This window comes from Callospermophilus lateralis, chromosome 7 (assembly GCF_048772815.1).
Source record: "Callospermophilus lateralis isolate mCalLat2 chromosome 7, mCalLat2.hap1, whole genome shotgun sequence".
Taxonomy (NCBI): domain Eukaryota; kingdom Metazoa; phylum Chordata; class Mammalia; order Rodentia; family Sciuridae; genus Callospermophilus; species Callospermophilus lateralis.
Genome location: NC_135311.1, coordinates 11,216,653 through 11,241,047, shown reverse-complemented (window position 1 = coordinate 11,241,047; position 24,395 = coordinate 11,216,653). Strand labels below are relative to the sequence as shown.

At 38.2% G+C, this 24,395-nt stretch overlaps 2 protein-coding genes across 4 annotated transcripts in view; one reads left to right on the top strand and one right to left on the bottom strand.

The window, feature by feature from the left end:
• Positions 1-1,718, top strand: part of Aim2 (absent in melanoma 2) — an 82,609-nt gene extending 80,891 nt beyond the window's left edge. For all 3 annotated transcript variants that reach the window (XM_076861935.1, XM_076861934.1, XM_076861933.1), the window contains 2 exons: positions 563-751; positions 1,384-1,718. In XM_076861935.1, coding sequence (XP_076718050.1) covers positions 563-751; positions 1,384-1,404 — 210 coding nt within the window. In that variant the 3' untranslated portion in view covers positions 1,405-1,718. The remainder of the gene's footprint in view (positions 1-562; positions 752-1,383) is intronic.
• A 5,565-nt stretch (positions 1,719-7,283) lies between these two features.
• LOC143403987 (interferon-activable protein 203-like) lies at positions 7,284-22,632 on the bottom strand. Its single transcript, XM_076862344.1, has 11 exons — positions 22,586-22,632; positions 22,361-22,507; positions 20,843-20,930; positions 19,672-19,956; positions 18,104-18,258; positions 17,257-17,418; positions 16,787-16,873; positions 14,582-14,794; positions 12,501-12,920; positions 10,721-10,909; positions 7,284-9,397 (listed from the first exon to the last, which is right to left on the bottom strand). Exons 4-11 carry the CDS (start codon positions 19,934-19,936, stop codon positions 9,320-9,322), a joined length of 1,569 nt encoding a protein of 522 aa, XP_076718459.1. The 5' UTR covers positions 19,937-19,956; positions 20,843-20,930; positions 22,361-22,507; positions 22,586-22,632; the 3' UTR covers positions 7,284-9,319.
• Between the last annotated feature and the right edge of the window lie 1,763 nt (positions 22,633-24,395).

Genomic DNA, 24,395 nt, shown 5'->3' with positions numbered 1-24,395 from the left:
ATAACCTCGGCTGTCCTGGGTGAGCTGCAGACGAGCTGACAGGAGGAATCTGTCCTGGAAAATTCAAGCCCAAAATGACCTCCGATAGGAAAGCACTTTCTTTCTCTCAATTTTGGGCTTTTAATCTGGCCAGCCATCCACCCCTACATACTCATTTAGCCCATAAAATTATACCTCAAATACTATCAGTCTCTTGGGTGACTGATCAACATCCTATTTCCTTTTGATCTAGACTTGATTGTGGATGATTTCTGGCCCTTGGTTTCTTACTCTTAATTAGACTCTTTTTCTAAGTCCTGCCTCATTGGCTCGTGCCTTTCCTAGGTTTGTTATCATAAATGAGTCTCCTGCAATATCAGGATCTTCCTTTCCCCTTACTGTCCTGGCTACTGGCCTTGGAGAAGCCAAGGTTTACATCGGTTAGATGTAAACCAACTGATGGTGAAGCTGAAATTTTCCCTTACATTTCTTCCTGCCAGATGCTTTTGGCATGTCTGGTATCTGATTAATATGGCATCCCTTAATCAGCTTATCATACTGGGTGCTGGTTTTCTTTTTACAGAAAACAGAAAAAAGGGATCATGTACTATTTGACGTCAGTGACAACACAGGGAACATGGAAGTCTTGGTGTTCAAAAAACAGAACCAAGTAAACTGTGAGGAAGGAGATAAGCTTAGACTTACCTTCTTCGAACTGTCAAAAAGTGGAGAAAAGTTACAGCTGAAATCTGGAGTTCACAGCTTCATTACGGTAGGAACTACTTTAAGGAAAGTCCGCTGAGTGGGTGGTATTGAACAGGAAGATCATGATACGTAGCATGTCTGCACCTCACAGAACGGAGGAACCTCCCTCCCAGAAAATGCACATTTTAGACACAATTAAAAAGTCATGGGCTTCTCAAGGAAGAGACACCCTGGTTCTCCCAGAGGTCCACCCAGAGTTCCTTGATAACACCATGAGTCCAATGCAGACAGCTTGCCCAGAGTTGTACAGATCATCCTGGCAAATGCAGATAGAAGGAGTCACAGACCATAAACACCTTGAAGACAGATTTCTGAGTCAGTCCAACCATCCCTGCATCTACCAGAGGAGTGCTACCGCCTCCACTTTGCTCCCTTCTCCGTGGCTCGGCTAATTGCTGTCGGTCTTTGTAAGAATTGGGCTGGAGCCTTGAAAAAACTGCACACATGCCCTTGTTAAGCAGAAGTGCGTGTCTCAGAGCAGATGCACGTCAGGAGAGCAGTCCAGGAACGAATAATGTATTAGGAGGGAGGGAGGGAGATCATACAAGAAAGGTCCATGTCAGGAGGACATAGTCACTGGGAACAGAAGGGGGTCACTGATCAGCTGCATATCAATCTATTTAATTTTTTTCCATCCAGGTTGTTAAGGCCAAAAAATAAAGAAATAAATAAACAAAAAGGATCAATTGAACTCAGTTTGTCTAAGCGACATTTAATTGAAGAATCCCTGATATATACTCTTCGACCAGATTATGAGCTACCTGGGGGCACCAGTTCACAGGCTCCTTCCCACATCAAATTAGTGAAGATGTGATGATCGCTGGATAAACAACTCCAAGATATCAACATATCATCATCATAAAAGTTATTTTCTCATTAATTAGAGTCCTGGTTTGGTCTGGGGAAGGGATGGGATTCTGCTATGTATATATATGTATACTCAAGGATATTGCTGTTGTTCAATAAATATCTGCTGAATGAATAAAGTTATTAATAAGAATTTTTCACTATATGTAATTGTATAAGTCAATATGAATTAAGTATATATAAACTAAATACGTAAATTATCAAATTCAAAAGAACAAATATGAAAGGCTCATAAACATGAAGATTGTCAACTTTACTAATAATTTGAGAAGTACAATTTCATAATTACTAAAAAGGACTCTGCTTCCACTGAATATGTAGACATTTGGAAAAGGTATTTTTCCCACTTTTACAACAACAAAAATAAATCCAGATATTCTGAAACATCACAAGGTTTTCTGAATCCAAAAGAGAGTTGGGGTTGCAGAGCAAGCATCTAATTAAAAAAAAAATCTAAAGAAAGATACTGCCAAGGAGAGAGCAGATAGAAGCATTCTTGCAACCTCAGGCAGAGAGTGGACTCAAGATACCCTATCAAATAGAAGAATTTGGCTAAAATTTGTAATAAATTGAGGTTGATCAAGGTTGATGTTGGACTGGCATTAGAGTATGGAACTCCTGGGAACTGCAATCTTGAGAATTTGTACTCACTTGCAGGAACTTCATGTATCTCACAGGATGGTCATGAGAAAGATTAGACAGCCCTGGAGGAGGCAAAGATAAGCCATTGAGGGAAAGACAGGAAGCCTTGACTAGCTCCCTCCATACAGAACAAAATACCTCTTGGGGAAGAAAAGCAAACTCTGCCATCTTTAGAGCACAGAAGTCTTTTTGAAATGGAAGAAGTTGTTCTTTTGGAGGAAAGGAAGAAATACATTCTAGGTCCAGAATATTCAAGGTCCAACATCTGGAGAACATTTAGAATTAGAGAAAAAAAAATCCTATCCCTAAGATTCAAAGACACAGTGCCTGCCAAAGACAGGCTGAACAGGCAATAGATTGCTCACCATCATAGTGAATATGTGTGCAATTTATCACCAGGTAAAATCATCAGATCACAGGTAATTAGAGCAAACTGCTAGGGGAGTGACTAAGGGCATGTAAAGAGAAATTTCCTTAGGTTTGGTTGTAAAGGAAGACATGAAGCTGATACTGATGGAGGGATTGAGACACTGACATGGCATAGCTCTAGAAGAATTTTCCTCATGTGGGGTGTAACCAACAACAATTGCAAACATGGCTTCTCCCTCAATTAGAATTACTAAACGTCCATGGTAAAGTCATAGCAAAAGAAATTCCAGATACAATAGAGATGTACTGAAACTATCAAAGTATTTAAAAATCAATGGGCAGAAAACATCATCCAAAGGACGATATCAGAAGCAAAATGAAAACCGTGAGAAAGAATGGGGTAGTGAAGATGAGCATGAGAAGAAGACTACTACTAAATAGGGAAGAGAGGTGGGAGGGAATGGGAGGGAGAAGGGGAATTGCACGGAAGATGGAAGGAGGCCCTCATCATTATACAAAATACATGTATGATGATGTGAGGGGAAAAAAAAGAAATGTATCACATTAGATTGGGTAGAGAGAGGTGATGGGAGGGGAGGAGAGGAGTAGGGGGAATAGGAAGGGCAGCAGAATAAAACAGACACTAGTATTGCTGTATGTATTTACGGGTCTGTATAACCAATGTGATTCTGCAACCTGTACACTTGGGAAAATGAGAAATTATACCCCATATGATTCAAATGTATGATATGTCAAGATCAAAAAAAAAAAAAAAAAAAAAAAAAAAACAGCTACAGAGATGCAGAATGCCCTCAGCAGGATCATCAGTGGACTTTATGTGGCCAAGGAATAAACTGATGAACCAAATATAGATCAATAAAAATTACTCAAATTAGAATACAAAAATAAAAAAGTGAAAATTAAAAAATAAATTATGACAACCAAGTGACATAGGATAACATCACACAGGTTAAGATACCTGAATTTGGAGTCCCAGAAAGAGAACAGAAAGAAAATGAGGCACAAGCAATATTTGAAATGAGATGAAAGTTGAATATCATTCAAAACTATATAATAGACACCAAAATTGGCACAGACCCAAGAATATTAGAGAACATCAAGCAGAATAAGTAATAATAATAATGGCATACAATAGCAGTAAACCATTATATAGTTATAGAGATCATGCATATATCATATTTGAACTCATAAAAGGCAGATACAGTAAAAATCTGTTCTTTTATTTTTTGAGACAGGGTCTTTCTAAGTTGCTTAGGGCCTCCATAAGTTGCTGAGACTGGCCTCAAACTTGGAATCCTCATGCCTCATCCTCCTGAGCCTCTGGGATTACAGGCATGTGCCACAGCATCCAGCTAAAGCAAAAACCTTAAAGGGAGTCAGTAAAAATGTCACATATAAACACAAACAAATGTAGAAATTATAGTAGACTTATTATCTGCAAATAGGTAAGCCAAAAAATTGTTCTGTCAAACAAGAATTATAATTCCCCGTAAAGTATTAAAACATGCAAATAGAAGAGATTTTTCAGACAAAGATATCACTTATTTATAGTGAAAATTAAAAAAAATGTGAGGAGTTTTAGGAAAATGAGTGTAATATAGAAAATTGGATCTACATAATGGAAATTCACTGACAAAATACACTGGCATAACTGTAATGAATTTAAGAATTCATTTATTGTTGTTTCTAGGTGCCCTAAAAGAAGATTGATGTTCAAAAAGCAGGGCTTGACGTTTTATGTCTATTAGGCTGTGCAGGACACATGGCCTCCAGCTGCTTAGGTCTGCACAGGCTACAAAGCCATAGGTAATATTTAAATAAATGAGCTTATCTGTTTTCCAATAAAACTTTATTTATAGACTCCGATGTTTGAAATTTATATAATTTTCTATGTCACGCAGTATTATCCTTTTGATCTTTTACAAACATTTAAAATTAAAAAATAAATTAGCTTGTAGGCTGTTCAAAAACAGGCAATGAGCCAAACCTGGACAAGGAGTCATAGTTTGCTAATTCCTGGTCTCAAACAAAAATACTAGCAATATGGTATATTTACAGAATATCTAAAAGTACAATAAATGGCAAGAATAGCACAAAATGTGATCGGGGAGAATTAGCAGCATACTATTACAAGGCCCCTATACAATGTGAACAACATAATATTATTTGAGATTGGATTTATAATTAAAGATGTATATTGTGAATCTTAAGACAATGTCTAAAAGTATTGAAAGAGATATTTAAATAATAAAATGACTATGATGTTGGAGGAATGACAGGCATATAGAGCAATGGAAGATGAAGTAGACCTTCACTCATACAATCCGTTGAATTTCCTACAAAAGTACAAAAACATAGCCATGGAGAGAGGATATTTTTTCCCAAAATAGTACTGGAACAATTTGATATCCCTGTTAAAAAATAATGAATCTTATCAATACCTCACTTTCAATATAAAATTAACTAAAAATAGATCATTAGCTTAAAAGGTAGAAACCTAAAACTAAAATTTTCAGAACACAAGCAAAACTCTGACATTGATTTAAACAAACTTTTTAATATTTGACACCAAAAGCACAATACACAAGGACTATTTTTAACAATGTGAACTTTATCAAAATGAAGAATTAATCTTCAAAAAATATCATTAAACACATTGGAAGGCAAACCATAGATTAGGGTTGAATATTTGTTAGTCATGTAGTTCCTCAAAACTTTGCATGTAGAATTTATAAAGACCTCTCAAAATTCAATATGACGAAAACCAGCTACATTTTTTAACGGGCAAGATATGATACGTGAATGGCAGACACATAAAAAGATGCTCAATCTAATTCATCTTTAGAGTGATACAAATTAAAAGTAAGAGATTAAAGTGAGATGCCACTGTACACTTATTAGAATGATTAAAATTTAAATTGCTCACAGCAACTGCTGACAAGGATATGGAAGAACTGGAATTGTCCTAAAATCTGGTGGGGTTGACAAGTGGAACAATCACTTTACAAAAGAGTTTTTAAGAGGCTAATGGACATCTACAATGCTAAGCTCTGAGGGGAGATGAAGTGGATCTGAAACTCTCACATATTGTTGGAGGAAATAGAAAATGTTATAGTCACTTTAGAGAATAGTTTGACAATTCCTTACAAACTTAAACATGCACTTAAAATAGGACCCAGCAATTTCACTCTAAGTTTTTTTGATACATGAAATGATAATGTATGTTCAGAAAAAAATATGCATGGAAATATTTATGGAAGTTTTATTTATAATTATGCAAAAAATTAGAGACCATTGACCCTCACCTGAGAAATGGATAAATGAACTTGTATCAATTCACACTATTTAACTGTATTCAGCAATAAAAAGGAATAAATTAATGTCAAACACAACTCCGTGGGGTAAATATTAAATGTATTTTAGTAAGTGAAAGAATCCAGATTCAAAATTTTATGTTCTTTTGGATTCCATTGTAAGATATTCAGGAAAAGTTATAAGTGTAAGTAAACTCTAAGTCAGAAGTTGCCTGGAGTTTGAACTTGGAGGAAAAGTTAAAGTAGATCTTAGCTTTTGTGGGAATGGACTATTCTGTATGTTGGTGGTTTATGACTACATGCATTTAGAAAATCTCACAGGAATTTCCATTAATTAAAATTAGTGTTACTGTGTACATTTTATATAATAATTAACAGGAAATACGCATCAAGTTGGAAGATAGAATGGTGGACTTTTAAATATTCATTTGGTTGTTTTTCTAAACATTTCTCTGAAATAAGTTCCCATTGCTTAATAGTAAATAAGATGAAACTAAAAGACTCACAAAGACTAGATCAGGATTTTTAAAACAATGACTAATCCTTATTCATAAGGTTAATAATTCCCAGGTTTGTGAATGTGTCAATGATTTGTAATTACTAAAAACAATGTCTTCAGAAGTATTAATTGATACATTTTATACATTTGCACTTATTCTACTATTATTTGATTTAGAAATTCTACTTGTAGATCTAATCTGTTGGTTAATGGGCATTAAATAACTGTGTGTGTGTGTATGTGTGTGTGTATGTATGTTATGTGTGTATGTGTGTGTATGTGTGTGTGAGTGTGTGTGTGTGTGTGTGTGTGAGTGTGTTTTGGATGGAATCCAGGGACTGACCTGCGGTAGGAAGGCACCGTACCACTAAGCCTCCAGCCCCTGAAATTGTAAAAATACCTGAAGGGATCAATAACAGTTCAATAAATTATGATAAATTTGTTATTAAAAATAGTTTAGAAGTATGATTTAGATTGACATGTTTTGATACAAAAAGATTTCTAAGACAATTACTAAATAAATGCAAGTTACAAACCAATTACAATGGCTTTCTTAATTGTTTAATAGATGGTAGCTAATTGCTAAGTACTTTATCTAGAATGTCTTCACTTAATATCCAGGCCAGCCATAACTATGATGTTAATTCTGTTATTAGCCCTATTGTAACAATGGAGAAAACGGAGGCAGGTAGTTGGGTGTGTCTCTTTCAATCATTGTCTTACTGGGATACTCCAGAGATCTTCACAATGACATTTCTCTGTTTCTTGGATACCTTAAAACCATCCAATCTGTCAGATGTCTATGGTTGCAGATTAGCATCTCTGTGAGCTGACCTGACCTCTTTGGCCCACATGCTTCAAATCTAGCAGCAGCTCTGGATTTTGGCTTTTTCTTAGTTTATTTTAATTCCAAGGAGGAGCTCTGATATGTGGTATGGCACAAGGATGTAAGCTAGAGTGGGATTGTGGAATTAGAGGATGAAGCTATTTAAGTGAAAACAAAACAAAGAAGCAAACTCTTGTGTAGAATGTGATTTTTTTAATTATCTCTGTTGGAAACCCAGTTCTTACAAGTTCAAAGGGGAATCAGCATGACGGAAAGCAGGGCAGGGACACTGGGTACTGTAACTCAGTCTTTACTCTTAATTGCCACCATCTACAGACTCAAGAATAGCAAATTGTAGGAAGTTTACATAGAGTATCAGAGTATCAGGACAACTCAGAATACAAACATCAGTTGGGTGTGAAGCAATCTTTTTCCTTAGTGTCCATAAGTCAAGTTTGAATTTAGAGAAAGTTTTAGCAGGTGACATCCCAGGATAATCTCTGTTCCTAATTAGCCGAGTAACTGATTTTGAAACTTCATTAAATATCTTTGAACTTTAGTTTTCTAACTGTCGATAAGGAATACGTACCCATATAATGTAATACATTACCATGTAAGCACATCTGCAGTGATGAACTGTATATAAGTATATAACATTATGTGTATATGTGTGTGTGTGTGTGTGTGTGTGTGTGTGTGTGTATGTTATTAGAGTGGTTATAGGCAAGAAAATATCTAATTAGCATCTGTTGTCAACTATAAGAAAAGAAATAATCAAAACAAAGGCAGTCTATGGCAAAACAATACAAAATTATTCCTTGGGCCTTGGGCCCCAGAACCTCATGGTAGAACTTTAAAGCCTCTTTTCCTTAGACAAATAGGGCATCTGTAGTCTTGGACCCGTATTGTGGTAAACGTCCCCATGCTCTCCAAATTTCCAACTCAGCTCCGGATTCTTCCCCATCACACCTCCCCCACACTGAAACTGCTCCCTGGATTCTTAATGTAGCTCTCTACTTTCCCATCCAAGTGCCCTTAGGAGAGTGAGTGCACCTGTCTGTTGCTTGTCTGCCACACACTACACAGAGTAAAATGGGGAAAACTATCCATCCACCTTTTAGGGCTTATAGGAAGGTTAAAGGACACAAAACAATCAGAAAATACCCGGTACCAATATGTGATCCATAAAAATACAAGAGTAAAATTTCTTTGCAGACTTCTGCTTCCTGCTATTCTACTCTAAAGAAAATCAGTTCTCTTCAGTGATTGCCTACAGCAGAAGTGCCTGGGACAGCTTCCTGATGGATTCACACACAGGGAATGTAAGGAGGAGGAATTGTCGGGGGATAGCCATGGAGGCCTGTTGGTACTTGGGTAGACTAATGGAAATACATATTTCAGATATAGGGAGTACATCAGGGAGGGGCAGAAATTCTTTCAACATTCTAGTATGTTCATGCTAATCAACAGACGACACCTCCGCATAGTCCCCAGTTGTGGCCTCTCTAGGAAACAGATTTTCAAAGATATCCCCTCTTCTGTACTAAAGCAAACCCTCCCAGTATAAAGGGGTTTTCAGTTATAGCCCAGGGTGAATTTCATTGCCAAACATTCTTTTTTTCTTTTTGAGGAGGTCATAGCCTATTCAATGGTGACTAAGACCTAGCATTGATTGAGAAAAAAAAATTATTATAGAAGTTATAATTATAGTTACAATTATAGAAGTTATAGATGGCAAAATATAGAATTTAGAACACACAAAAAAGTAGAAAGTAGAAAGACTTTTAATTAATTTCTTAAATTCCTATTTCCTAAAATTAAGTGCTATTTTTGTTTTTATTCATTTATTACTCATTTATTTTTGTGGTGCTGGGGATTGAACCCAGGGCCTCATGTTTGCTAGGAAACCACTGTACCACTAAACTATTTCCTCAGCACAAAAGCTGGGTTTCACATGTATGATATTATAATATGTATCTTTTTTTCTGTACTTGGTTCTTATCTCCATGAGCACTGTTATCAATGGCATTCTGGCTTTTAGGAGGATTCTTGTGAAGTGTCCATATTTGAATTACAATTGAGTTGTCCTCTGCTGAATCTCCTGGCCTTGATTACCTTGAAGAAGAAAGTCAGAAGTTGAGGTGCAGCTGGCCCACATTTCTCTCTTCACCCACAGGGTCTCCTCCCCATGAACCTCATCTCTTTTCTCACTCCTACTTATCTCCTATAACCATTCCTGTGGTTGGAGTCACTTTTTCCCACTTGCTTAGGACTAGAAAGTCAGCTAGTCACTTTATCCAGCATGAACACAGGTGGTATCAGGAAGCAGCACAAGAGACAAGAGCTGGTGGACCCCATGCAAAGCTGAGTGGAGGTTTTCATTGGGCAGAAGGGAGGGAGGAAGTTACAAAAGGCTTTCCTAGTGCAACTGGTGGGAGGAATATTTGACTGATGGTCCTGAGGATCAGAGAGATCTCAGCAGGTGTGCTTGAACAGGTCATGTGTACATTGCAGTGGCTTGAACAGGTCAGCCTTTTTATTTTATGTCTTTGCTGTCCAGCATCAGCCTTTTGCAGTGTTCCATGACTTGCACATGGATGTGTGCATCAGTGTGACAAAGAGCACAGACCCTGTCATCAATCATTTCTCTAAAGGGAAGAATCTGTGTTCCAATTTGCTCAGGGCAGCATTGGTAACCCAGATCTCTTAGGGGCTCTGTTGATGACCTGTTATGTTATAAAATATTTCCTCACTTTATAGAAGGTGACAGAGAAGTGCCTCGTGTTTTAAATCTTTAGTCAATTAGAAAATCACAGAGCCAGAATTTAAAACATATCTGTCTTAATTGAACCCACATTTCTTATTAAATTATTTCTTGCTTTGATCAATTCAATATATCTTCATTATTTAGCTTAGGATGTAATAAATTTTTAAAGTCTCTCTGAATTTACTTTCTTCATTCTGATTGGAAATATCCTTCTTTTTTAAAAAATGGTGGGAAAAAAAGTTTATATGCACTAATGGGCAGAGCTTACTTTTCTTTCCATCTGTTGAAATCTGTGTTAACTTCAGCTATTTTGTTTTCCTAGAGTATAGAATAAAGAAACTAGTTGCCATAAATATTGATGTGACTGGGTCACTGTAGTATGCTGAGTTTACATCCCTTTGGGTATATGCTGAGGATTGGGATAACTAGGTCAAACAGTGGTTCCACTCCAAGTAGAAATGGGAAAGTCAGTAGAATGAAACAGACATAGCTTTCCTATATTCATATATGAACACACGACCAGTGTAACTCTTATCATGTAGAAAATGAGAAGTTATACTCCATGTGCATATGATATGTCAAAATACATTCACATAATTTAAAAAAATAAAATAAAATAAAATTTTAAATAGTTTCCATTTGGAAGAATTTCATTCCCATAGAACACCCACCTTGATATAGCTGTGCCTTACAGATATAAGTTGCCACTTATCTTCATTGAAAGCCAATTCAAAACAGAAGAGATTAATTTTATCTCCTTCCTCACAGTTGACATAGGTCATCCATCCATACACCACCACTTCCATGTTCCCTGTATCATCTCGTATTCCATAATAAGTGCAATCTTCCCTCATATCTTTCTGAAAAAGATAATTAACACTCAATTTTCTGAGAAATGTATCAGGAACTCTTAGATTTATGAAAAATAAAGGGTATAAATGAAAATATTCATCTGTGACAAAGTAAACAGATCTGAACCACAGGTCCAGATATTTTCAGCAAACTTCTCTAAGCTTTCCTTATTTAGTGTCTTCATGTGTTAGATTTTTCTAGGAGACTTTATTACCTTCCTAATTTTTACATATCTGCATTAATTGAAGAGTTAGCAGCAGTTAATTGGCACAGTTGGGATTTCCTAAGGAGCTCAAAAGAGCGAAATCTGAATACCTTGGTAGGTTTCTTTGTTACTTCCACAAGAAAAGAGAAGAAAAAAAGCCATTTAGGGCTCACCAGGAGCCTGAGAGACTATGAGAAGTCCTCATTAAGTATATTAGGTTATTTCAATATACAATTTCTTTTTCTGTCTTCTCCGTTGATTTGCTCTGTGCCGAATTTTAAATCCAGAGGATCTAATCCCACTGTCTTTGGCTTGTATTTTACTATATTAATGAATTCTACAGCCACTTTTACATGTACAATTGTTTAAAGAGAGTGTACAGAAAAACAGCACAGGAAAAAGAAAAAGCCACACTCATCTGGGTGTGTTGCAGGCTTATGATGCTCTGGAGGCTGAGGTCAGAGGATCAGAAGTTCAAGGCCAGCCTTGTCAACTTGGTGAGACCCTGGATAGATGGATGGATGGATAGATGGATGAATGGATGGATGGATGGATGGATGGATGGATGGATGGATAGATAGATAGATAGATGGATAGGACTATGAAGGTATCTCAGTGGTGGAGTAACCCTGGTTTCACTCCCCACCATCAAAAATAAAAAATAAAAAAGACCATCCTCAAAGACATACATAGCAGATTGACGCCCTTCCAACGTTAGCAGTTAACTCAGTTAAGGGTACTATTTACGTGGTGTGTTGGGACTGTCTAGGAAGACTGGGGAGTCTAAAAATTCACCAAGCTTCTTCGCATTTCATTGTCCCTTGTAAATGGAGAGATTAAGTTGCATGTTTCTTGTCTGCAGCTTCTGTTTCTCTTATGATTTAATGCAGACGAAATGTGTCACAATTTCTTAATAAAGAGTAATGAAGAGTAATGAATGGGAAAGAGTATGTCACCACATCCTGGGGCAGAGCCATCTATTTAGGTTCCTTATATTGGTCACCACAACCAGATCCAGATTTGGGAGGCCAACTCTTCATTTACAATTAAGCTGTCATTGATACAGATGGGGAAAACTCAAGCAGAATCCTAAGAATACATGGGCTGAGAGGAACTGTATACTGCTGTAGACCAGGGTGGCTACGAAAGTATCAGAATAGCTGTTAAAATGCCAAAGATTCTTGGTGAATCTCTTTCTGAAGAACTTTCCTGGTGAGATCCTGAAAAGATAAAAGGTCTGAGATGGACTATGCCGTACTCTACAGTGGGAAGTGAGCCAGTCAGGCCTGGATTTCCTGTACTCAGTCAATTGAGCCATCTCCAGTTAGCAAGTTAAGGCTTTTAAAAAATCTAGGTTTGCTGAAGACATTTTATGAAATAATACTATGGCTTACCTTATACACTGTGTACACCCCATTCACGTATTTTACTGTACACTGTGAGCAAAGATGCTCAATTTTAGGAGTTGCATTGGCATTTTTAATCAGTCTGCTTGAGAGCTCCATCTTTCTGTCTGCGCTCACGTGAGACACACTTGAAGCACTGTATATCTCCAGGAACCCGTCGCGGCCAATATAATCGGATATGGCAATAACTGTCTTGGGGATGAATTTGTCCTTCAAGTGGAAGTCGAAGACTTTCACTCGGAAGAATTCGCTCTCAGTGGCCACGGTAGCATGAAACATCTTCTTCCCGCCTTCTTTGAACTCATAAATAAATGGTTCTGTTACTTTCAACACCACTACTTCTTTGGGGCCCTTCTGGTGACCATGTTCTTCGGAAGCTTCCGTAGGTATAGTTGTCGGTCCTGGATTCTACGTAGAAAGTACACAGCAGAAACCCAAGCACGGTTATGACAGGGAATCCAGAGTCACCGTCTAGTGAGACCCCTCTCAGGTTCAGGGTGGATTCTCAAGGAATGTAAAGAAGATTCCCAGTGTTATCCTCAAGGAAACATTAATTGGGCAGAGTTGGGGAAAATTTAGAGAATAATGGCCGACACAGTGTAATTTAGGTAGTGAAAAAAAATGAAAAGATTGAGGTAGTAATTTCAACTGATACTAATCTCAACAGGACTTTTTAAAGACTCGAATCACAAAGGCTTTTTAAAGAAATCAGTGATGTATTGCAAAAGGGTTCATAAGGCAGACACTTTAAAGAACCCCCAGGACTTTCCTAGTCTGAACAGGTCCAGGCTGAATGCTACCAGGCATTGAGGGGAATCATGGCATTGGAAATTAGTCATGAAGGAACTCAACCCTGATCACATTTCTCCACAGTGCCCTGCACTCTTTCTGAATTTCAGCAGAGCACTTTGAATTAAAGGGAGTCTACTGATCTGGAAGAAGAAGTATGGAGGAGACCGTGGGAGTTCTAGGAATCAGCAGATGGATATTCTCCATAGATCAACTGTGCTCTCTGAGATCTGACCTAGAAAGTTATACAGAATATGACCAGCAAGGGATGGGGTTTCACTCTGCCTTCTCATCAATATGGTACTTTCCTACATCAGGAAATTCATTCCCAGCACCTCATGATGGTGACAAAAACATCTGACATGAAAGTGTACAGAGCTTGAGAAATAAATTATATCATTCTCTGCAGGTGATAAAAGAAGGACTGAGAAACACATGTTCTTCCATTTATTGCAGGTAGAGGGAATACCAAAAGTAACATAAAGCCAGATAATGTGAAATTATTTTTATAATGCATAGAATAATCATGTAATTTTTTATATACAATAAAGTTATTCAAGTCTGTATTGGCTGATTGAAGCCAAGCACTTCAAGATATGCTAAAAGAATTTTTAAAGTCTGGGTTATATAAGAATACATGCAATGTGGCCCAACTTGGGAGAAAATGATATTTCTTATATATATATAACAAAAGATAGAGAAGATGATACACTTAAGCTTGGCATGTGATAGAGAAAAAATTCCAGATAGTTAAATCTTAAATATATTTGTCCATACATCTATTTTTTTTCATAAATTTTCTAAGATGATGTCATTGGTGTTAACAAAAAATAATGAAAGAAAAGCAATATCAATAGATTCCTGTTGGCTCTGTATTTCTACACACTATTTTACCCAAAGATACCATTTACATGGTGCAGTGAGGAAAAATGAAAAATGCAAACCAAAACACAAAAATAAAATGATGTAAACTAATGTCTTGTTTTACTGCTTATGGAACAGGGAAGATTTAGGTATTCACTAATAGTCATAGATTATCCTGATGGAGTGGAGCATTATATGAATTATAATTCAAAGTTAGGATAGGATCTCAAAAATATACCTAATAAAAATAACAACTGAACTAAATAAGTGTGTTAGAAGCTCTTCCAAGTTTCTGCTAATCCCTGTCATTATATTTGCGGGAACAGGAAATTTTACTGTGAGGAAGCAACTGCTGAATGGGGTTTGAGTCGCATCAGAGGAGTCTGGAGACTGGTAGACAGTATGGTTGCACCCACCTGCAGAGTCTGGATTCTGGTGGATGGTTCTGTTGGAGTCACCTGAAGAGTCTGGAAACTGCAGGAAGGTGTTCTGGGAGCCATCTTAAAAGTGTGGAACATACTCACAGTTGTTTGTGTGGCAAATGATGACAGTTCTGGAAGTTGACGCTGTCCCTGAGATTCCTGTACCTTCACGTTATCATGTGTTTGGGTGTTTGTGTTGTCCATTTCCTGAAGGAAAATAAATTTCTTTACTCTTTTTTTTGTTTAATGTTTTTTTTTTAATCAGATGAAAGGCATCTTTTATTCTCATTTCTTTTTCTATTTTACGTAGAACCTATACAATACATATTTTCTCCTGGGTCACAGGAGGAATAATAGCACACATTCAGGCACCTCCAACACCGTGCCTCCTCCTACCACAATCCTCCTTTTAAATGTAAAAATCTCAAAGGATTGGCATTTCACTGGTCTAGGATGTAATACTGGTTCTACAGATCCTATATAACTGGTCTAAATCATTCAGTTAGATACAACTCTTAGAGTTTTTGGGTTTTTTTTGTTGTTGTTGTTGAAGGGGTGCAAAACAGGCTAATGGGCCTTTGTTAACTAAGCCTTTCAATTACATGCACCAGTCCCTGTCCTGTGCTTTTTGACAAATAAGATATACAGGTCTCCATCCTTCCAGGTGTCCTATCATAACTCCAACAGAACAGGTCCCTCAAATTCACAGTTCCTCAGGAAGGATCCTGCTGCCTCTATACTGTGGATCAGGAAGCCAGAATCTTTCTGGGTTCCTAGTTGCATTCACAGCAATTCAACATACTACCCAAAGCATTTTCTTTAGCTACATGGTTAGACAATTTCAAGTAACAATGGGAAATCTCTCTAAAATCTTATGGTATTGCAACCTTCCATTACACTAATGGAAGTCCATTAAACATCATCATAATTGGGTCAGCACAACACAGTACTGACCAGTTTTGACACCATTCAGTAATCTGACTTTAAAAAAAAATTGTAATTGTAGATAGACAGGGTGCCTTTATGTTATGTGTTAATTTTTATGTGGTGCTGAGGATCTAACCCCGTGCCTCACTCATGCTACGCTTTTCCACTGAGACAGCCCCACCACTTGTTGATGGGTGTGAGAGAACTGGTTAGAGGGCCCTCAACTGGAGTACCCCTCCTTGGAACAGCTTCTGAGCACCCAGACACTTGTGCAACAGTAACAAACCCAAAGACAACAAGGTCTACTCAAAAGTGTTCAAAAATAAATTGGAGACATTTTAACATCTGCATACCTACCCTGCATTCCATCTATGATCATTCAGCATTCCAGTTTTAAAGTTCAAAGATGGCCGCGTTTAAATCCTGGCACTAATATGGACTCCTGTGTGACCTGTGTGATTTTATGCATCTCCATTTTCTCATGTGTGCAATGAGACTAACAAGACCATTTTCATATGGTATTATAAAGAATAAATGAGATAATGTACATAAACCTGGGTTCTACATCTGTTGCCAAATGACTTAAAACCACTTGACCAAGCACTGTTTTAGGGTATGTTTGGGTAAACAACCCTCCTGGACTATAAAGCAGGAAATTTCAGCTGTGTGAGCAATTTCAGCTGTGAGCAATGTCAGCTGTGGTTGTGAATTTGGTTTATTAACTAAAACTTTCCATCAAGGGAATGCACAAATTTGTTCCTGACACCAGTTTTGCAGACTCCTGAAAACAAAACAAACAGCCACCCCCCTGTTTTTTTTTTTTTTTTTTATTTCTATGACTTTTCAGGAGAGATTTGGGGAAACATGGGTTCTTGGAACTAATAGCAATAATAGCAACAGAGGTTGGGCATGGTGGTGCACGCCTGTAATACCAGCAACTTGGGAGGCTGAGAAAGGAGGATCACAAGTTCAAAGATAGCCTCAGCAACCTAACGAGGCCTGAAGCAACTTAGCAAGACCCTGTCTCAAATGGAAAATAAAGAGATCTGGGGATGTGGTTAAGTGACCCTGAGTTCAATTCCTCATAACAATGAATGAATGAATGAATACAATGAAAAAAATACAGCAGAAAACTAGGTCAAAATTGAAAGTCTCTTTCTAGAGGGACTCTGTCTTCAATGTCAGAGTGTGGCTTGTTGGTAAGGCTGTGACCTAAGACAAAATGCAGCTTGGTCTTGAGTTAGAAACTATAGTAGGAAAGCGTGACTCAACTTGTGCTCTTACGTGCCCGCCCTGAAGATTTGAAGCAATTTTTTCTTGCTCATTCACCAAAGATACAGACTTCTCAATGTCGGGTGGCTGGTAACCACAGGAATCCCATCAAGGCAGGAACAAAGGACAAAACAAAAAGCAGATTATGATGGAGTGGATGAGATAGGTGTTTGTCATTTCTCCCCTCTGGCCCAGCTAACTATAATGTGAGTTTATCATCTATGATAAACTCCCCATACCCATCTCTCCTGAACCAACACATGAGCTGTGGAGATCAGGAATCGTTTCATTAATATATGCCTTGTAAATAGCATGGGGATCTTAATATATGCATTTGATAAATTAATTTGTGATTTAATTGTAGGAAGAAATGGGGTACAGTAAGGGATTAGGAGAAGCTCTTTCATGATTATAATGACCCCAGAAATATGGTGTGGGGAGAGACAAGTATTAGGAACAGGAAGAGGTACCTTGATTGGAGGACTGCTGGATGGTTCCGGTGGAGCCCCATGAGGAGTCTGGGGACAGGCGGCAGTTTGTTCTTCGCTGGTTGCTGAAGGTTCCATAAACCGACCCTGTTCTGGGGGAAGCTGTGTTCTCTCAGGGTCTTCAGAGTTCTTGATGTCGTTTTCCTAAAAGATTTTTTTTTCCCTTTTAGTCTTGGTAAAGATAATTTTTCTTTTTTGGTGCTGTGAATTCAACCAGGACCTTAAACATGTTAATTAGATGCTCTACCACTGAGCCAAAGTCCCAGCCACTGGTAATGCAATTTAATGTTAGTCGAAGCACAACATTTTCAGAGAAGGAAGTCCTTTTGTATAAAAAGATCCTGATTATACTTATATTCTTGGGAACTCCAGGGAGTTACAGTCTATTCTCTGAAAAGATGGCCAGAAGGCAAGCACTGGGCATATATGACTGCTTCAGAGAAAGAGAAGAAAAAAATTTCTGCATATCACCCCGTACTCACCTCTGGTGATGGAAGAGCAGGAGACTTGGGTTTGGAAAAGCTAAATTTGGACTCAGTGTCTCTCAATAGGCTTTAGCAAGCCATTGCCCCAAACTGATTGCTGTTTTGGTGCATATCTTACAAAAGTGTGATGATTTTCTGTTTCTGCCCTAAGGGGTCATATTACCTAAGTTCAAGTGCACCGCAGTACTGAAAGAAAACGGGAAACCAATAGGTATGAGTTTGCAGGCTCAGAAGCTCACTTTCACTACGTTCTTGAACCATACAGAGACTGGAGGGTAGATTAAAAGGCAAGAAGTGGAAGATCAGGAGTGGATGCTTTTTCAGTGGGGGCTCAGCCGTCCTACCTTCAATGAAGGTATCTCCTTCTCTGACTCTGGTTCCGAATCTGTGTTTGTTGTGGACCTGGACTGGGCAGTAGGAGATTCATCCTGCTCCACTTTTTTCCCTGTAGATTTTTTTTTCCCTGTGGGTTTTCTTCCCCCTTTGGATTTCCTTTTAACTGATGAAGTAAAAGAAAGCACAATAAATGCTGAATGTTTTCTCTGGTATAAGGGGCGGGGGGGGGTGACTCATAGTGGGGTAGCGAGGGAGAGCATGAAAGGATTAGATAAATTCTAGATAGGGAAGAGGGGTGGGGGGGGAAAGGGAGGGAGAAGGGGATTAGCAAGGAGGGTGGAATGTGATGGTCATCATTATACAAAGTGCATGTATGAAGACTTGAAAATACCTTACATACAGAGATATGAAAAGTTGCGATATATATGTGTATTAAGAATTGTAATGCAAAAAAACACATGTATAATGGCATAAATTGGTGTGAACATACTTTATATATAGAGAGAGAAAAAATTGTGCTCTATATGTATAATAAGGATTGTGATGCATTCCACTGTTGTCGTGTATTTTTTAAAAATAATAAAATCAATAAAAATGACTGCACAAAAAACCAGGGCTCCTGGGTGAAGACAGTGGACGCAGTCTCAGTCTGTTTCCTCTCTGTTCCTGCTTTTGTGTCTGACTGTGGGCGTCCACCTCTAGCCCATCAGCTCAGCCTGGCAGTAGCCACCCAGGCCCAGCCTGTCCCTCGACGGTTTCCTTACCCTTCCTGTGTGCAGTGAGCACAGCCTTCCTATCCTGGGGACTCTCAGGGACCTCTGTCATTCCCTTTCCTAACCCTCTTATTGTACATTTGCCTCATAAGCTTCTACACTGTACATGATGTTAAGGAGAGGTCATCTTTGTAGAAGATTTCTCCAAATTGGAGAAAATAGAGGAAGAAATTATCATCTACTTTGTCACACGATAAAGAAGTGATATTGGACTTTGAGTTCTTGAAAGTGGTTTTTAAACCTTTTATAAGAGGGAAGTTCTTCACATCACAGAGAGGCACATTTTTATTAAACCCTCTTTTATTTATTTTTTGCCAGAGAAGACATTAATGATGAAGCAAGTATTCTAATAGAGCAGTAATAATAATCGATTTAAATATTTTTGTGTTGGTGTGTATGGTGCTGGGGATTGAACCCAGCGCTTTGTGCATGCAAGACAAGCACTCTACCAACTAAGTTATATCCCCAGCTGTGATTTAAATATTTTTGAAATGCACATTTTTTTTTCTAATTTTACTGTTCATTTTCTTATCTAAAGTATTTGAAGCCATAGTTTCTCAATGGCTTTTCCTGATTTTTTTTTTCATTTCTACCCTCAAAAGACATACTCCACTAACCAAAATACACTTGGTTGTAAAGGAGTTCTCTAAGTTGTCAAATGGTTGGCATCTCAAGAACCATGATTGCTATGGTAACTGAGGTTTTGACTTGGGATGTATCAACTGTGAGCAAGTCAGGGCTCTAGTCAATGTTGGGGAAGGTGGGGGCAGAAAGGATGGGAGCCAGGGGTGCCTCCTGGTTACCTTTCAACCTCCGAGTTTTAAGAGTTTCCGCGAGTTCTGCAAGTGCCGGAATGTCTTTGCAGAGTTTTATCAGTTTTCCCAGCCCAGCATCACTTGGGAACTTCTCTTCCATCAAGTCAGCAATCCTAATTCTGTCATAATCATCTTGCATATTTCTAGTCAGTTTTAAGTCTTTGGCCAATAAGGACTTAATCAATCTAAATTCATAATCCTTAATGGCCTCTAGCCCCACCAGCAGGACAATTTTCTTGTATTCGTTCACCATCTCTCAAGTTGTGGATGAGCCTACAAAACAGAAACAGCATAGAGTCTGACACGCGCATACGGACACTTTCAAAAATGGCTTATGTGTATGTGAGTGAATGCCCCCGTCCAAGTGCCGTCCAGAGGTGTGTGTGCGATGAAGAGGGCTTGGTTACCAGAGGTGCTGCTGTGGAGATGGGGGGAGAAATGCTGCAGTACACGTTTCTAAGAAATTCTTCCCTATGAGTGATGAGAGCTGAGTGGATTCAATGGAGGGTGGTGAAGGGGTCTGGAAACAGGCTGGGGGCGGTGCAGTGTCAGAGCCCCTGGCTCCCCTTGCCGTTCTTTCTTGGACCTGGGGCCCATCCCTGGGTGTATCTTGCTCCTGACTCTCTGCTCACCTGTTAGGAATGAAGTGGCTGCTGGACCAATGGCCGTGGCCTCCCCCTGCCCCCAGGAGTGACTGTCTGCTGCTGCACCCCACTTCCAGGCTCAGGCACTGACCCTGTCCACTTGGCCCTTCCCTACCCAGCTCTCATTAGTACTGCATCTGTCCTCGTGTGGGAGCATGCATTCTGTGTCCTTTGTCACAATATTTATTGGTAGAATTATTTATTGGGTCATAGTATTTATTGGTAGAATTATTTCAACAGTTGCTTGATTTATATACTTTCAGGTCTGATTTTTCTCCATTAGTTTTTATCATAATGTCTCTTTTCTCCCTAAAACTCACAGTATATTACAGCTTAAATTTATTAATAGTTTCTTAATTTTCTTTTAAAACCTTGAAGAGTGAACTGAGGTTTTGTCTTCCGGAAGCCCCAGAGTTCCCACATGGATAAGAGTCACACCCCTGAACTTTGGTAGCCTCTTATTCTCTTCCCTAGTGACCCTGGGTACATGGTATAGATTCCAATTTTCTGCTTACCTTACAAGTCTTTTTAGTTTAGGATTTTTTTTTATATACCTCTAATTGACTGGAATGTTCAAATATCTGGAGCGATAATTGCTTCCTCCTGAGGGAACAGGAATATCGTCAAGATTGAAAAGCCACATAGAATAAAGAGAAGATTCACACAATGAACATTATAGTGAAATGAAGAATATTAAAACAAAAAAAAAATGAGTACTCTGCGAGTCTCTAGAAACAAAGAATATAATTTACAAAGAGTCGAGCATCAGATCGAAACTGATTTTTAACAGCACAACTGCCTACAGTAAGATAATGGAATAATGTTTCTATAATACTAGTTCAAAATCCCCATATCTATCGCACAACTCAAAAAGTTTTATTAAGAAATAGTTCAGGAGCTGGGTGGGGTGCACTCATGTAATCCCAGCAGCTAGGGAGGCAGCAGGATCTTGAGTCAAAGCCAGCTCAGCCAAAGGCAGGTGCTAAGCAACTCAGTGAGACCCGGTCTCTAAATCAAATACATAAAAGGGCTGGACAGGTAGCTCAGTGGTTGAGTGTCCCTGAGTTCAATCCCTGGTACCAAAACCAAAACCAAAACCAAAACAAACAAACAAACACACTAAATACTTCAGGCCAATATATTTGGAGAATGAAATCAAACTTGATTAAGTAGACTATGTCTTAAAAATAAAAACATGGTAGGAGAGAAGAGAAATAGGAAGTGCATCCATATGGTGAATGAAAGGGGGAAACTGAAGGCAACAGTTTCTGATGCATTTGTCTTTCAAAGCCTAAGAAAGAGCAATAAATTTTAAAAAAAGAAGAGTAAAGAAGGGTCATAGATTAGAGTGAAGATAGCAAAAACAAAATACTTAAAACCATCATGGACATACAGGGTTTAATTAGTTAAGGGAGAATTTTTGTTAAAAATAATTGAAGACATCTATTTACCTGTTTTAGAGTGGAGTTAAAGAAAACTAAAACCTACTTTTGAAGATATTAAGATTATGTATTTGAATAACTGTGTTTGTGAATCTGAATATTTTTACAATGCCTTTGCAATTGTTCTCATGTTTTCTAAAATTGGGATAGTGTTACACAAGACAGCTTCACTCCAGATGTGTTTTTTAATTAAAATTACTTTTTTTCATGTCTCATTCTTGTCTTTTCCTGAGGCCCCTCACTATAGTCACCAAGTTTTTTATACTCTCTCCAGCCAAGAAAACCAAAGTCCTCTTCTGCAATATGAACTCCTGCCAGTTCCTCCTCAGCATTTACTTTACAATCTGCAATAGTCAATATGCACTTCCCTTTATTCAGGCCGCAGTGTTGGAGAATAAAGAGGTCTGTTATCTTTCAAAGTGAACCATGAGAATCAATCACTGCAGTTGTCCCTGTTCTCAGCATAACTGATGCCAGCCCTACTCCCCTCACCCCACCACCCTGAAGAGCCCAGACTGATTTCCCCTGGGGATCTTGTGATTGGGGCTAAGTGTTCAGATCTTCTCTACAGAAAGCACTGGCAGGACTCACCTTCCTGGAAACTTCTTCAACAGTGGTCCAGGTCTTCAGAGCTTCAGTAATGCAGGAAGCAGGGCTTTTTTTTTTTTTGTTTGCATTAGGAAAATAAATCAGCAAAGCTCTCAGAGAATGAACAGCAGGATATGGTGTTCTGAAATGCTAAAAATAAATAAATAAAATTATTTCCAGCATTTCCAAAGATAACAGAGGAATAGCACACTAGTGAAAGTTACTAACTTGAGCAATGTTGGGTGTCTCATACTGCTCAGAGCCCACAGAGGAGAGGAAACAGAGAGGACTCCACCTATCAATGCTTCTAGCTTTCGGTTTCTTGAGTCAGAAAAAACGGAAGAGCTTCCTGTAAACACAGTGATGACCATGACAAGTTAGAACTCAGCAGTACTGACATGTTTTTCTCAATAGATGAAACTTTCCAAGAACTTCCATATCCAACATTTAGGAACCTCTATTCCTTTGAATGAAGTCAAATTTCAAAGGGAAAATGTGCGCCTTCTAGCCACTCACCAGGCACACTTCCCTAGTCTTTCACACAATGAGAAGAAAAGGGAAAGGGGCACCATTAATCTCATCTTCACCGCATTACACAGTAGGGAGTGTGTGAATAGATGAAAGAATTAAGTTTCCAGTCCAGCCCAGATACTGCTCTCTGACCCTCACTATTCTGGACAAGGCAGATTTCCCTACTATCCATCTGCTTTACATTGCTATACCCCACACTGGGGAATTTGTAAACAACAGAAGTTTATTGCTCATAGTTCTAGAGGCTGGGGAGTCAAGGATCAAGGCTGTGGCAATTGGGATGAACATTTTGCTGCATGCTCATATGACAGAAGGACAAAAAGAGCAAATTTATTCTCACAACCCCTTTTGATGGTGACAGTGATTAATTCATTTATGAGGGTAGAGCCCTCATGACCTAAACATTACAATGAGACACCACCTTCCAGCAAGATTGCATTGAGGGGGGGGTTCAGGTTTAACAGGAATTTTGGGGAGGACAAGGACACTTAACTGTAGAATTTTCCCCATCACTGCTTTTATCTCTATGTTAATCCTCTATGTGTTCATTGAGAATCTTTATTATTTTTATAAAGCCTTTATTCTTCTTTATTCCAGTACGACTTTTTTTTTTCCTCTCCAGATTTTCACTAACATTATTTCTCCCTTGAATTGACGATGAGATTTCTTACTTTTGCAAATAGTGAACTTCCTACCTGAAACATTTTGGTTTGGGAATTCTAACTTCAAATGAGAACAACCTATCAGTTATTCAGGTTTATTTAACAAAGGAAGGAAAAGGAACTGGAACTTAGATTTCACAATATTATTTTTCTCAATTTGGGGGTATTGGAAATATTGAGTAGAGAAAAATAATTTACACCAATGAAGAAGCAATGTTCGAATTTTCTTTTCTTTTTGGTTTTAGATGTGGGGCTTTAGAATTGGGTCCAAGGGAAGAAACTCTCATGTACTGAAATAAAGGTTACCATCTTCTCAGTTGTTTAAAATACCAGCTCATGGGTGTTAAAAGGGGAAAACTGGAATATGGAAGTATTAAGTGGTAAGAAGTTACTGAAGCAAACCCTTACTACTTTGTCCTTTCTTGTTTCCTAGCAAATGACAAATGGCTAACTGTTCCCTACACTAACGTAGAGGTCTTTTTACTCAGGTATTCTGGTTTTGGGATAACCAATCAGCAAAGCAGAGACAAAAATACTTAGCATAGATCTATTCTTCCAGGTCTTTCTAGTATGGCAAATTATTGCTTCTTAACTCTTCTGGCATGAAGTTAAGTATTGTGTGATTTTTGTAATTGCAGAGTATTATGACACATCTAGATTAAAAATATACCCATATCCTAAATAAATATTTTATTAACCAGTTAAATGGTGTTGAAAATTTAATAGCAGAAGCATAAAAATAAACTACACCTATCAGTTTGCTCTAGAAGTCTACACAAACTGACTTAATCCCCCGCCCCCCACTTCCCTACAATGTACTGTTTTACCTTCTTAGAATCTTTAGC